Here is a 15,725-nt window from a genome sequence, read left to right on the forward strand (position 1 = left end):
ATGGTTTCACAGATGGACAGTATGATGCTCACTGATAGAGTACCTGCATTTTCTTGGTATTAATTGTTAGGCCAAAATTAGCACAAATAGCAAAGTATCAATCCATACTTTGTGATATCTCAACTTATAGAGACTGCAGTGAGCATAATCACCTGCAAACAAAAAAATCATATACCAACACTCCCGTTACTTTAGTTTTGGCTTATAGTCTTTTCAAGCTGAAGAATTTACCATCAGCTCGGTAGCTAAAGTAGCTAAGGAAGTTAGCCTTAAAGAAGATCATAATTCCTAAGAAGTGTTCAAACTGAATGTCCCAGCTTTAGATGTTCTGAGATTCTCAATATAAGAACATTGGAGCTATATGCCTCAAAGTGACAGGTAAAGATAAGGATTGATAAAGAAAAGGCATCTCTTACATGCTTACTCTCAGGGAAGACAACAATATATTGTATTATGTTACATTATTTTTGATAAATAATTCCATTAATTTACATTTATACAGAACTGGTTATTTTTTAAAATATTTTACAAGTCATCTCTTTTCCAAAGATTTTGTTCCTGTATCTCTTTCTTTTTTTTGGTAGCTTGGGTAGCAGGAGAGTACTTTTATGAGGAGGAAAGGACAAAAGGAAAATCTTTGGAATTTAAAAGCTTAAAAAAACAACTTCCTCAAGTTTTTAGGAAGAAATGAAAAAGGAAGGAGAGAGACCAACTTCCAGCTTTCAGATGTTCAATAATGCTCTTAATTTGTACTTTGAACCTTAAAATTCTGATAAGGCAGCAATAAATATAACTTCAATTTAAAAGGTCCCTAGTTTAACAAGATTGGATTCTAAAAGTGCCTTTTATTCTAAAAATTTAATAGAAAATGCCCCTTACTAGTTGCTGTTAAATCTAGATACTGCCGGTCAGCTGTCAAAATTCTAGAGTTGATTCGTGGAACAACATTAGGCTGGTTCATGACATATTCAACCACATCTTGATCATGAGACAGTTCACCCTAAAATATAAAAAATAAAGACTAGTTAAAATACTGCCATTATAACAGGTTCACAAGAAAACCAAAGATGGAAAAATCTCATAAATAACTTTTTATATAAGTAGATTCCTTCTAGATTGTTATAAAATACAAACCCCACAGTGCAGAAAAATCCATTAAGCCTCTTGCCCTAGTTAAATGCATATTCACCACAATGAAGTTAAAAGAATTTAAGAAGAAGTAGGTTTTTTGGTTTGGTTTTTTTAGCTTTTCTTTAAAAAGAGAATCAAAGCATAAACTGGGAGAGTGGATAGCTATTGAACTATGATCTTAGTCTTCAACTTTTTAAAGAATTGGTATCAATTGAATTGTCAATGCATTACCTTTGCAGAAAAGGTTCTCTAGCAAATCTTATTTTTAAAAGGGAATGACAATTCACTTTTGCTTAAATTTTGCTTTTGCTTAAAGAATTTTTTCCTCCTTTATAAACATTTTATATTAATTCATTCCAATAATTATGTTTACTAATGAGTTCCTAAAAAAGTAGGATCCAGTCGTACCAATATTTGCAAAGTTGTTAAAAATTAATTTTTGAGGTAGCACAAGCATAATCAGTGAATTTGAACCTGCACTCCTATTAAAAAAATTTACCATCAAAGATTAAATAAAACGTTGCAGAAGAGACTGCAGGCACATATACATTTAGGCTCATCATTTCAGACAAGTTGATCCAAATTAAAATAATCCTGTCTCAAACTTTCCGCAAAGAAATAAGAAGTGAAGAAAAAAGCATGACAATTAGAAGATTTAAGATTATTAGTCTAAATAATTAACTCAAATGCCTTAGAAAAAAAAAATTATTTCTTCTAAACTGTAATGTTCCATAACAGATATACATAACACAAAATTAAAAGATAAATATCCTGAAAAGCTCCAACTATTTTACTATGTTCCCTTAAAAGTGTGATATTCCTAAAGTTTAGACTTATGATTCTGAACAACTAAACCAAATATCACTAAGTAGAGAATCATGAATTTATGTTTTCACCCTGAAGGCAGTACCTAAAAATAAGCAAATATCTGATGAATTGAATTATAAGAAGAGCAAGACAAAACATATTCATCAAAATGTGTATCTTGCTTGGATTTGATGAGATCAACAGACTTTACTTAGAAACAATTTTTTTATTTGGACACAAAAATTAAACACAATAACTAAACCAGTTCTGAAATATATTTCTCAACCACTCATGGTATATCAATTTTACTTTTAATTTTTAATCATTTTCTAATTTCTAACAATCATCCCAAAAAAATATCCTTTGAAAAAATTATTTTTAGTGTGCTAATGCCAAATTCCATAGTAGTTTCCATTTAAAATTGAACATTCCTAGTGAAAGCTCCTGAAGAGATTAACAGGAGCCACCCTGCTGAGAGTCTAAAAACAGCTGCTATCAGGGTATATAAAATTCCACTGCTTAAAGAATTTTATGGCAAACTACAAAAACTAGAAAACTTAATAAAAAAAAAAAAAAATGTACCCAAATCCAACTCAGAATGTTCACATACCAAGTACACAGCTCTTTGGAAGATGCTTGTGGTCTCCAAGATTTTATGCATTGTAATTGTTTCCAGTTCATCTGCATCCAACTGATCCTTTTCATATGGCATGCCATTAAACAGTACAACTGGCAGAGGACCTACCCCTGTCTGCTCATAGTAAGCTCTTCCTTCCTATATTAAAAAAACAAGACAAGAAAGCTTTAGGCTTTTATGAGGCAAAAGAGAAGAAAAATTCCTGCTCTCATTCTACAAATATTCTAGGCAAAACAGACTATAAGGTCTTCAAACCTTCAACCATATTGTCAGTTGCTTGAAATAATTTTGGGGGGAGACAAAGTGTAATTAGCCATGTGTCAGGCAAGTAAAATGCTCACCACTGCTCTTTCAAGTTGGATGGAGAAAGCCCATGAGCTTGAAGCACATCCCATACCATCAACCTTATTTCTAACCTAGTTCCCAAAGCCATCACTGAAGAAAGTCCCCATTATCTGTCTGGAGGCAGTATGTGTGGTCTCTTAGAATACATTTGAAATTCAACATGGTGTTGTGTCTAAGAGAGTTGATTTAGGAATTGTTGAGATCTGAGAACAAATCCAAACTCTTGATACATATTATCTATGCAACCATAAAAACCACATGTAATCTTTCAGGACCTCGAGTAACACTCTAAGACTACAAGTTAGAGACAACCTGTTCACTGATATTAGCAGATGGAATTTATATAGTGTTTCTTAAACCAATTAATACATAAGGCCAGATCTCCACAGTGTATGTTTTTTCAATAGGCAATCTAGAGACATCATTTTAACCTACATCTATTTAGGAATCAATTTTTTGCCCCTATTAATTTTCAGTTAATGAAACTTTTATTAAAATATCTTTTTCTAACAGATCACATATATCCTATATAGTGCATTCAGAAATTTGCCAGTCTAAAATACATGGATATTACACTGTACAATTTTGTGTTGTTCCACTTACTGGTAAGTATTTTGTTTTTCTATTTCTTGGATATCTAACTTATGTCATCATGATCATTCTATACTACCTGAAAAATGAATGAATTTCATAGAGATCCAAGAAACTATAAATTCCCTGAAGGGGCTCTTTTTCCTTTTATTTTTGGATCCTATGATACATTAAGGCAGAATGATGCAATATAAAGAGTACTAGAATTAAAGCCAGCAGAGACATGGGTTCAAACCATACCTCTGATTTTACTACCTGTATGGCAATGAACAAATCACTTAATTTTGCTAAGCCTGAGTTTCCTCATCTGTAAATGGGAGACATTAATTCCTGTAGTACCTAGTTCACAGGAAGACAAAATATGAGGATCAAATGATTAAAAACATGTAAAACACTTTACAAACCTTAAATATGCATACACGTATGTGTGTATGTATGTATGTATATTTTATCTACAAATAGTGATATACATATATGTAGATACAGATGTGGATCAATCACCTGATTTCTTATCTATCTATCATAATTCTTATTATCCCTAGCATCTAGGACAATGCTTTGCACATTGCTGGTGATTTTATAATGCATATTAAATAACTAAATAAAAATTAGTAACTTTTTAAAAATGCATCCTTTGTAACCTTAATTTTTTTCACTCTTTTGATAGTTTTATTGTTTCAGCATAATGCCTGTTCAATCTTACACTCAGATTGCACAACCATCAAAATAGGATGTATGTTCAGCTAAGTCCTACATCAAATTCTATAATCCTGCTACACTTATAGAATACTTATGTATTATAGAATACATATGTATTATCCAAACTTTATGTATTAATTTTTACTAAAACATTCAAGACAGAACTGTGCAGAAAACCTTACAATCTATATATATTCAGTAAATTATCCAATTTGCATGAAACTGAATAATTTCCCATTTAATAATCAAACAATATTATATATAATATCAGCTAAATTAGAATAAGTTTTTCTTCATAAGACTGAAATCTACAACCAACATTTATATTCTGATGTATGTAAATCCTGAAAAATTATATTTTCTGCCCTCCATGTTCTTGTTATAAAATTCTTCTATGAAAGAAAAAGAGAAAATAAGTCAAATGAGAAAGAAATATCAATAAATCTTTTACCTTCCGATTTTGATCAAAGGCAGAGTCAATCCCCAAAATACTATTAATTTCCACATATGGATATTTCTTCTGCAGAACACTGACAACATGTTCAACTTTCACTTTTTCTCCAGTTTTTACCTTGTTATAAATCTGAGGAAATAAAAGGTAGCTTTATACTTTAAAAATTCCCAGCCATTTTGGGTGAATGTCATTCACAGGATAATTTTCTCTCTTTACAATACTGCAGAAAACTGAGAAAAGTGTCCTCTTTGTAGAATAAACATTTAAATGACCAATATTGAGGTTAGTAATGAAGCTTAACTTTCCTTTCTCCCAATTGCCCTAAAGATTCCTTTTTAGTTTAAACACTGAAAATTCTCAAAATGATGTTACAATTTATGGAAATTGCTAAGTAGTATAATTATAGAAACCCCAACAAAACATGCAGGGTGAAAAACTGATCTATCTGCTCATGAATTTTTTTCTTAATTTTTCTGGAAATTAAAACTATACTTTTCTCTTTAAGGAAGAAAGATCAAATTCTAAATTAAAATTATTTTCAAGCAAGATAAATGTATTCATGTGAGGAACATTTTAAAGTGGCAATGCTAGATTATTTATTAGAGATTTTTATTTTCACCAGGTCACATGTAAAACAATTTTTTACTTTAGTTTTTAAAACTTCTGAATTCCAGATGCTTTCCCTTTCAGACACATTGAGAAGGCATATGTGAAGTTATGCATAACATTTCCGTAAAAATCATGTTGTGGAAAAAAAACATAAATCCTCCACCTCTTATCCCCCTCCAAAAAAGAAAAAAAAAAAAAAAACCCTCAGGAAAAATAAAGCAAAAAAAAATATTTTTTTTAATAAAAGGAAAAGAGTATGCTTCAATCTGTATTCAGGCAATCAGTTCTTTCCCTTGATATGGATATTTTTCATCATAAGTTCTTCAGAACATCATAGTATTGTTGAGAATAACAAAGTCATTCACAGCTGATCTTTCACAGCATTGCTATTACTTTGTACACAATAGCATTTCATTTTGCTCGAGTTCATGGAGGACTTTATAAATTTTTCGGAGAATATCCTGCACATCATTTCCCATAAAACAATAATATTCCATCATAATCATACACCACTACTTATTCAACCATTCCCCAATTAATGGGCATGCTTCTAAGTTTCAATTCCCTGCCTTGAGAAAAAAGTTGCTATAAATATTTTTGTATACATAGGTCCTTTTCCTTTTTTTTTTTTAAATCTCGCTTGGGATTCATGGCTAATACTGGTATGGTTAGGTCAAATTATATGCATGATTTTAGAGATCTCTGGGCATAATTCACATCTTTTGATCATTTACCAATTGGGGAATGCCTCTTCTTTTTTATAAATTTGCCTCAGTTCCCTGTGCATTTCAGAAATAAGGCCTTCACCAAAGAAACTTGCTTCAAAATTCTCTTTCCCATTTCTATTGCTAACTATACTTCCCCCTATTTATTCAATTTTCTCTCTCCTTTCACCCGGATCTTCCTCAAAAATGTTTTCCTACTGACCATACCCTCCCTAAATATGCCCTCACTTTTATCACCCTCCCCCCTTCTCATATCCCCTTCCCCTCCTATATTCCTATAAGGTAAGATAGATGCTTATACCCATATTGATTGTGCATGTTATTTCCTCTTTGGGCCAATTATAATGACAGTAAGGTTCAATCACTCCCCCTCTTCCCCTCCACACTGTGAAATGCTAAACTAATTTTAATGAATCTGTAAACTATAAATATCTGAACAATAAACTACCATGACACTTAAAAATATGCTGTGGGAAAAAGCCAAAGTAATAATCCTTTATATACTATGGACAGGTTCCACTTAGGCTACTGATACTTTTTTTTGCTGAGGCAATTAGGGTGAAATGACTTGCCCAGGGTCACACAGCCAGGAAGTGTTAAGTGTCTGAGACCAGATTTGAACTCAATTCCTCCTGACTACAGAGCTGGTGCTCTATCCACTGCATCACCCAGATGCTTCTACTGATGCTTTTTAAATAATAATGAGGAAAAAAGAAAAAATAGAAAATAAATCAAGAATATATTGTTTATAAATGGTCCACTATACACATATGACCTCATATTTATAAATGGTCCACTATACACATCTGACCTCATGTCTAAAATGCAAATTGGCTAAGAGGAAGCTAGTCTGAGAGAATGAATTCTGGTTCTGATATAGTAACTTGCCATTAAGGTATGAACATATAAAGAGAAAGGGAGATAACCAGATGGCACAGTAGACAGAGCACCACACCAGAGTCAAGAGGAATTGAGCTCAAATATGACCGCAGGTACTTAACACTTACTAGTTGTATGACCCTGGGCAAGTCACTTAACCCCAACTGCCTTGCCAAAAAAAAAAAAAAAAAAAAAAGATAACATTTGTACAAGATATTAAGCAGTAAGTTTCTTGAAAGCAGAACCTATTCATTTTTTTTGTCTTTACTTCAAAGCATTTAATAGGGTATATGAAAATTATGGAATATTACTGTTCTGTAAGAAATGACCAACAGGATGATTTCAGAAAGGCCTGGAGAGACTTACACGAACTGATGCTGAGTGAAATGAGCAGGACCAGGAGATCATTATATACTTCAACAACAATACTATATGATGACCAGTTCTGATGGATCAGGCCATCCTCAGCAACGAGATCAACCAAATCATTTCTAATGGAGCAGTAATGAACTGAACTAGCTATGCCCAGAAAAATAACTCTGGGAGATGACTAAAAACCATTACATTGAATTCCCAATCCCTATATTTATGCACACATGCATTTTTGATTTCCTTCACAAGCTAATTGTACAATAATTCAGAGTCTGATTCTTTTTGTACAGCAAAATAATGTTTTGGTCATGTATACTTATTGTGTATCTAAGTTATATTTTAATATATTTAACATCTACTGGTCATCCTGCCATCTAGGGGAGGGGGGGGGGGTAAGAGGTGAAAAATTGGAACAAGAGGTTTGGCAATTGTTAATGCTGTAAAGTTACCCATGTATATATCCTGTAAATAAAAGGCTATTTAAAAAAAAAAAAAAAAAAAAAAGCATTTAATAGGTGGCCAAATGTTTGCTGAGTTGAATTTGAAAATTGTTTACCATGTCATTTTACTATTTCAGCAAGCATTTGGAATAAGTTAGATAAATCTGAGATTAGCAATGTTATATCTTTATATGTCATTTATTTTGACATTTCTCAAAATACATAATGTTAGCCTGAAACATAATTCTCTACTGGGAAAAAATGTTTTTCAACATCTTTACTTTTAAAGCCACAGAATGACATCATTTAATTTGCCATAATCAAATATGAATAGCAGTTTTTCCTCCCTCAAGAAAGAAAACTGGTCACAGATGAATGAACATTCAAAATGCAAGGTTATCCCTCTTATCAAAAGAGAAGCAATTTATATTTTTCTCACCTGTAAATGTAGGCATTGGACTAGACAACTTCTAAGAATATGATTTTAAATTCTTACATTGAGGAGTGACACATATGTGCATTTCTATGAAAATAATTACTTCACATGTAGTTGTAAGAAAAAGCAATACTTTTTTTTTTCTCATTCAAGAAATATGGCAATTTTTCTTTACTACAGACTTTTAAAAATTATACATTAGACAAAAACACTTTAGCATCTTAAATGAAAACTTACTGATATCAAAGTCTGGAAGGCATGATAATCATCCACATCTTGTGCAACATAATTATATGCTCTAAGAACAGCCACTCCAGCATCTTGCAACCCATCAACATCTTCAGAGTCATTAACCACAAAGATTAAACCAATTCTGTGGGGAGGGAAATAAGTATTTATCTCAAGAAAGTCAAATATTTTGTAAAGCATATCTTTCATATCCAATTCAGTGATTGCAATTAACCAATGATGAAAAGATTTCTTTTTAAGAAAATTTACTGCGATTTTACTGTGAAATATGCCATTATGACATATAACATATTCTATGCCAAATTCAAAGCTAGTATTAGACTTGGAAGGGAAAGGAATAGCGAGGAAAGAAATATGACTGCAAAGTTTTGGACAAACTGGGAGTGTTTATTAAAGCTGAAGATGTACAAAATGTATAGCTCTGAAGAGTCTTCACCATGGTACACAGGATTTTAAAGTGAGAGAATTAAGGAATAGAGTTACATTAGGATGAGGATAGAATTAATTTTGAATTCTCAAAATACAAGAACTATTTCAGAGTTCAGAAATTTAGAGAACAAGAATATAGTTCTCTACTGGAAACAACAATCTTATGTTGGGAATATTGTTTAATAATAATATAAGAATAGCTACCATTTACATCGTATTTACTCTGTGCTAAGCGCTTTATAATTATTATCCCACTTGAGCCTGATGACAGCTCTGGGAAGTAGATCCTATCATTATCCCCATTTTACATCTAAGGAAACAGATACAAAGTAATTTGCTCAGGATAGTTGGTAATTGTCTGAGGTCACACATGAACTCAGGTCTTACCAATTTTAGGCTTACCAAGCATTATATTCACTCTGCCATCTGACTAACCTGTGAAAGCCATACCATGTAGCTATAAAAGGTAAAGCTACCTTATTGTGTCTACTCTAAAAGGAATTTTACAAGAAAGAATGACTACCTTATTTGTATACTGCTTTTAATATTTCAGAACACTTTTTCAAGCATTATCTCATTAGAATCTCATAACAGTTCTACAAAGCAGGCACAGTGAAAAATGTACCATTCATATTTCATAGAGGAAGAGGAAAGTGACACTGTGTTTTGGGTAAAGTTGAGTGCAAGAAGTCTGGTGGTGGAAGAGCTGATTTTAGAACCTCAGTCTCAAGATTCCTAGCCCTCTGAACTTTTCCAAATATCACAATGTCTATAATAAAGGGGGTAACTTACAAAAGATCATGTATACAACTGAGAAAAAAGGACTTTATGGTTCAGGGGCAAGGTTGTTAGACTTGGAGGCAGAATCTAGGCTCAATCCTTGCTATGTCCCTCACTCTCTGATAATCCATTTAACCACTGGATCTACTTCCTTCACTTGTAAAAGAAGGTTAGCCTAATAGCTTCTAATCTCTGATCCTAAACATTTACACAGAAGAGTAGCACGTTTGTGCATTTCCACTAAGAAAAATTACTTTACATGGAACCAGGAATATCTGATACTTTATGCAAATAAAACACCTTAATATGGGACTCTGGTATTAGCAATGATGGTACTTTAGAAATAACCAGCACTAAAAAATAAATAAATAAATAAATAAATAAATAAATAAAACAAAAAAAAGAAATAACCAGCACTTTCAGAAAATGTGAAAAGCAAATTCTAATGTATACACATATATATTTGTTCCTAGCTAAAGATAACTTTTATATAAGAGACTAAACAAATATTCTTCACTTTAAAAGAAATAAATTCTTATTTGCAACACTATTGGAATTTTATTACTCAAGTTCTCTGACATTATGATTTCATGGCTTGTCATCTTCCAAAAGATGGTAAAATAGCTAACTCAAATCCAACTAAAAACTTTTGGGGACGAACCCAGACATAAAATACACATTTCATAGTAGTTCAGTGTGAGGAAAAAGAACCCAAAAAACAAACCAAAAAACCCCACCATAAAGTAATGTTAGTTGGATCATAGAAAAGCAGCAAAAGCAATCAGGAAACTAAGTTTAAAATGAGACAATTTCCTGTCCACTTAAGACTGCTATAATTCTGTTCAATCCCTTACTTTATCACATAAAGTGCATATTGTAAAACAAGAATAAAACTGACTTTACAAACTTTCAATGTTACAGTGAAAGAAATGTAGCCTATTACATTGCAAAGTGAGTCTTATATTTTGATTTACAACCTAAATCAAATCCATAACATAGCAAAGCTCTTTACAATGACATTTTATTGGATTGTCAATAGTTTCACACTACATAAGGAAGAATGAAAACCTCATAGACAAGTCGCATTTATGAAAAATAAGATATGGAACAATAATCCTCCCATACACATAGAAATTGCCCTCCTTACTACATTTTGTATAGCAATTAATGGCTTATGGAACACATACAAAAAAATTCTATTCTGCCAAAAAAATATACTGGCAATAAGAAATATGATTCAAATGTTACCTCAAATTAGCAAGCCTAATTCACCAGACTTTTTTTTTTTTTTAATTTCCCACAAGTTAAACTCTAACATGTCTTTTATATCCAATCCCTCATAAAATCCTGTTAACTGCTTTAAAATATCTAATTTAACCAGTGGCTCATTGTTATTGATAAGATCAAATACAAACTCCGGGCTTTAACATTTAAAGCATTTCCCAACATGATCCCAATTACCTTTCTAAGTTTTTAATACATTACTTTCTTTCATAAACTCTACCTTACAAACTGACTCTGCTGTTCCTCCTTCCCCAAAATTACCTTGTATTCTGTCCATAATTATATGTATACATGTTGCCACTTCCAATAGAAAGTAAACTCCTGAATGCAGAAATTGTTTCAGTTTTGTCTTTGTAGTGGAGTCCTACAACAATTCTAAATCATGTGTACTTAATAATGAATAATACCCTTTTCTTTTCTCCACTCCCAAATAGTTATCTCACTACATCTTGCATTATACGTTCTTACCAATTTCATTTCCCCCCATTAATCTCTATACTAAAAAGTTCACAAATCCTATGTATTTGTGGAGTAAGAAATGATAAGTTGATGGATTTAGGGGGGGAAAATGGAAAGATTTGAACTTAAGAAGGATAATGTTATCCACCTTCAGAAAAAAAAAGGATAAAATCCACAATACAGCCTTATGGAGATTTGCATGTATGTATATGACTATAGATGGGTGGGTGTATGTGTGTGTGTATACACATATTTAATTGTAGTCTGTGAAGTCCGGGTTAGCTCCCTGGAGGCCTTAGAATCAGTCAGAGTCAGGATAAGCAAAAGTCCTTGGTCTTTAGGGTGAGAAGTAAAGAGGATGGACAAGACTGCCACAAACTCTCCACAACTTCTCTTCTCTTCGTCCACCTCCAAAGTGACTCTGGCTCTGGCTCATCTCACTTCACTCCCTAATCCCTCCTTACAATTCTCTTAACCCCAAGCATTGAGCTAGCATTAACTGTGAGAAGAGAAATTCCAAACATACTAATAGAGTTATTGTCCAATAGGTAATTAGCCTTAAGTGGTTGTCTGATTCAAGTGCACCTATTCAGAGTTTCAGCCCTTTAAGGTAGCCTTCTTGGAGGAGGTGAGAGGCAAGAAAAGGATAGAAAAGAATAAAGTAAAAAGCAGAGAACAAAAGACAACCTTATAACCAAGTAAAAGATGGACAGCTCTGTACACAATGTGTTGAGAAGTTTTCTTGACGTGGAAATTTATTGTCTCATATTTTGAATCCTCTCATGTTCTGCTGTGCACGCAGCAATGGTTTTTTTCTTTTTTTTTTTCCCATTTTTCTTTGCATTTAAGTTTTAAATAAATAAAAATATTTTTTAAATCCATCTGACAAATTCTACTCCATCTCTTCAGCACCATATTCGCTATTTTCTGTTAGGCTCAGATAAAGCAAGCCCTAATTTTTTCCACAAAGGCTTTCCAAATCACTCCAACCTACAATGTTGTTGCTGTTTTTTTTTATAACATGAATATCTATGGCATCTGGGAATATGTGAGCTAGGAAATAATTTTAAAAACCAATCTTTATAGTTCTGTTTCTTTTATGTGTATAAACTGCTTTTCCCAAAAGAATGATAAATTCTGGGAGGCACAGACTATGTCCTTTATTCCTACTACCACAAAGGTTAATTGCTAGTTCTATGCAAACAGTAGATGGTTCAGCAAGCTAGATTACAAATGCTTTCTAAAAATTAACAAATTAGCTATTAATAGGGATTGATAAAAAGAAATCCTAATAATATAAAAGTTAAAAGAAGGCATTTTTAAAAAATAATACATTGAAAAACTAGATAAGTAAGCTATCTGTTCACAAAACTGATAATTTTTTTTAAAAGAAATTTCTAAATAAATACAATCCACTGTTAATTTGACAGATCTCTGCAAAGGGGGATAGTTCTACAGAAACTAATAATATTTTCAATCTTCTACAAATATATTAATATCTATTATGATGTAGATATCTATGAGAAAACAGGTCAAGTCTATGAAACATTTTTAGATGTTATTTTTCAATCATCTAATAATAATCTTTCACTAAAAAACTCTCAAATATTCTATGCCAAAAAAAAAAAAAAAAACTCATTTTCTTCATCAATGAGCAATTGATCACAGTTCATTAACCCCAATTTATTAATATCTTTAGGTATTAAGAGTTTAATCAAATCATTTAAGAATGAAAAACAAAATTTCAACACAGTTATACATATGCTAAAACCAGCAACATAACATTTTTACCTTAGTGGTATATGATTACTGAGGAACATTTCAGCTACATTTATCAATTCTACTGCAGTTTCATGAGCTGGATCAACTATGATAATCTGTGGGCAATGAAAAATTTTTTTAAATGAGTAAAATATTATTTATACATGTGACTGAAAATATTATTATTTCTTTGTATTTAAAGATGGTCTTTCTCTAGAGTTATTCTTAAACTACACATCCCAGAAAGACAGGAGAATAGAAATCACGACCATTTTCCATTCATAGAAAAAAAAAATCTTTGGTAAAGGTGAGATAAAATGATCAAAGGATTCAAAGCTACAAGGAATCCACATTTTACAGATTAGTAAATATGGGTTCAAGAGGAAAACTTGTACAACATCACATAAGCAATAAATATAAGATTAGATTTAAACCCAAATCCTATCTATAAAGCATGCTCTTTTCACTGCACCATTTCCCAGGGCCACAAATACATCCCAGATTAAGTCTTTTTTCATTCCTTTATCTAACTTTCTCAGCTTAAAAAACAAATTATCTTTTTTAAAGGCAATTATTCATTAAATATTCATCTGGAACAAAATAACCAAATTATGGAAGGCAGAGAGAAAAATAGAAGACAAGTGGACTTTGGCTATAGAGTTCAGAAGCAGTTTTAGGAATAAAATATGTAAAATGAAAAACTTTAGCCAAAGGATTTGGTTTCCCTCCTACATTTTAGGGAAATTATATTTGCTAATGCACCAAAAAGCTTTCTGGCTACTTACAATACTAGGGAAGCAAATGTGTTAGAGTAACTTATGTTAAGAGGAAAAAATTCCTAATAAGATCATGTAATTTCTCTCCTTATAAAGATGAAAATGATGCAAAATGATAAGTAATTATTTTAGGAATTAGGAATTATTAGGAAGCACACCATTGGAAAAATTAATTATTAAAAAGAAAAAAATTCATTTTTTCTAGAAAATTAATTTCTATACCAAAAAGAGATAGAAAATAGAAATACTTCATAATTCTTCTAGAATGAAAAATTATAATTGTATAATTATAAAAAAAAATTATAAACCAAAAATATTTTCTAAGTGAAATGATTATAACACAAACTCCATAATGTCTATGTTTTTTCTGCATTTAAAAGAAAAGAGGGTGAGGGAGGAGAAACTATACTGAACATAAAGCTATTTAATTTCTCGGCACTGGAAAAAGTTTAAGACATCACGTTTTCCAGACTATTATTGATTTAAAACAATATCTGCAGCCAATAATAATTACAACAACTCTATGCCAACATTTATAACCCTAAAAGTTATAATGTTTTCTCAAAATCCTTTAAATATGACTATTTTCTTTAAAATCAACTTTAAAGAGAGGCAGGAATAGAGGAAAAGAATCTCTACATTTAAAAGATAGTAAAGCTTAGAGAAAGGAGAATCAAGCCAAGATCAACTAAATCTACAGCAACCAAATCAAATAAATGAATGAATGAATGGCACATTACTTACAAAATTATGGAAGTTTTTTCTGATTTGTCGGATAACTCCAGGGAAGGTAGGTCTAAGTAGCTCCTGTAGACTGGAAGGCCAAGAACTATACCTACTATCAACTTCAAGGTTGTTGATCCACTGAAAAAAAGAAAAATCTAGATGTTATAAGTATTAACCTACAAGAATTTGCACTAAGTTTCAACAGACCACTAAATGATTGTAAAGGGAAAAAAAAAATTTAAAGAAGATAAAAAGGAAAATAGCAACCTCAAGATCTTCTGACAAGAAATTTGTAATACAATATTTCAGAGTCTGATTCTATTTGTACAGCAAAATAACGGTTTGGTCATGTATACTTATTGTGTATCTAATTTATATTTTAATATATTTAACATCTACTGGTCATCCTGCCATCTGGGGGAGGGGGTGGAGGGTAAGAGATGAAAAATTGGAACAAGAGGTTTGGCAATTGTTAATGCTGTAAAGTTGCCCATACATATAACCTGTAAATAAAAGGCTATTAAATTAAAAAAAAAAATTTGTAATATAAACATGGAAATTAAGTATGAAATGTAATCCATTCCAACAAGCCGTTAAATTAGAACTCAAGTACTAGTCAACCATCAAAATTGATTACATAAAATTGGAAAATCTCTTCCTAACCCCACCCAGCCCAAACAAAATCCATGTGGCTAAAATGAGAATAAAAAGTTAATTGAGAAAAAAAGTTTTCTGGTAAGTCTCTCTGATGAAGTTCTCATTTCTGATATAGTTAAGGAAAGTATTGAAAATTTTAAAAAATAAAAGCCAATTCCCAATGGATAAATGATCTAAGGATATATATGAACAGGCAGTTTTCAAAGGATGAAAACAAAACTAGCAACTGTCAAGTAAAAAAAATGCCCCAAATCATTACTAATTCAATAAATGTAAATTAACTCTGAGCTTCAATGTCTCTCAACAGATTGGCAAAGGTAACAAAAATGTAAAATGACGAATATTGGAGGGGCTACAGGAAAATAGATACATTAATGTACAACCTAGAAAACATTCGTATAGTTTTATAAAGATAAAAAACTTTTAAACACTTAAGGTCTCTGATCAATGCAAATAGTGATCATGATGTTCTATGTTAC

The 15,725-nt window shown here is 31.6% G+C and overlaps 1 protein-coding gene across 2 annotated transcripts in view; it reads right to left on the reverse strand.

Moving 5' to 3' along the window:
• Positions 1 to 15,725, reverse strand: part of UGGT1 (UDP-glucose glycoprotein glucosyltransferase 1) — a 96,310-nt gene that overhangs the window by 38,321 nt on the left and 42,264 nt on the right. For both annotated transcript variants that reach the window (XM_031959851.1, XM_031959850.1), the window contains exons 14-19: positions 14,608 to 14,727; positions 13,118 to 13,203; positions 8,363 to 8,498; positions 4,662 to 4,793; positions 2,549 to 2,713; positions 880 to 1,000 (exon numbers count right to left, since the gene is read on the reverse strand). In XM_031959851.1, coding sequence (XP_031815711.1) covers positions 880 to 1,000; positions 2,549 to 2,713; positions 4,662 to 4,793; positions 8,363 to 8,498; positions 13,118 to 13,203; positions 14,608 to 14,727 — 760 coding nt within the window. The remainder of the gene's footprint in view (positions 1 to 879; positions 1,001 to 2,548; positions 2,714 to 4,661; positions 4,794 to 8,362; positions 8,499 to 13,117; positions 13,204 to 14,607; positions 14,728 to 15,725) is intronic.

This window comes from Sarcophilus harrisii, chromosome 3 (genome assembly GCF_902635505.1).
Source record: "Sarcophilus harrisii chromosome 3, mSarHar1.11, whole genome shotgun sequence".
NCBI classification, from domain to species: domain Eukaryota; kingdom Metazoa; phylum Chordata; class Mammalia; order Dasyuromorphia; family Dasyuridae; genus Sarcophilus; species Sarcophilus harrisii.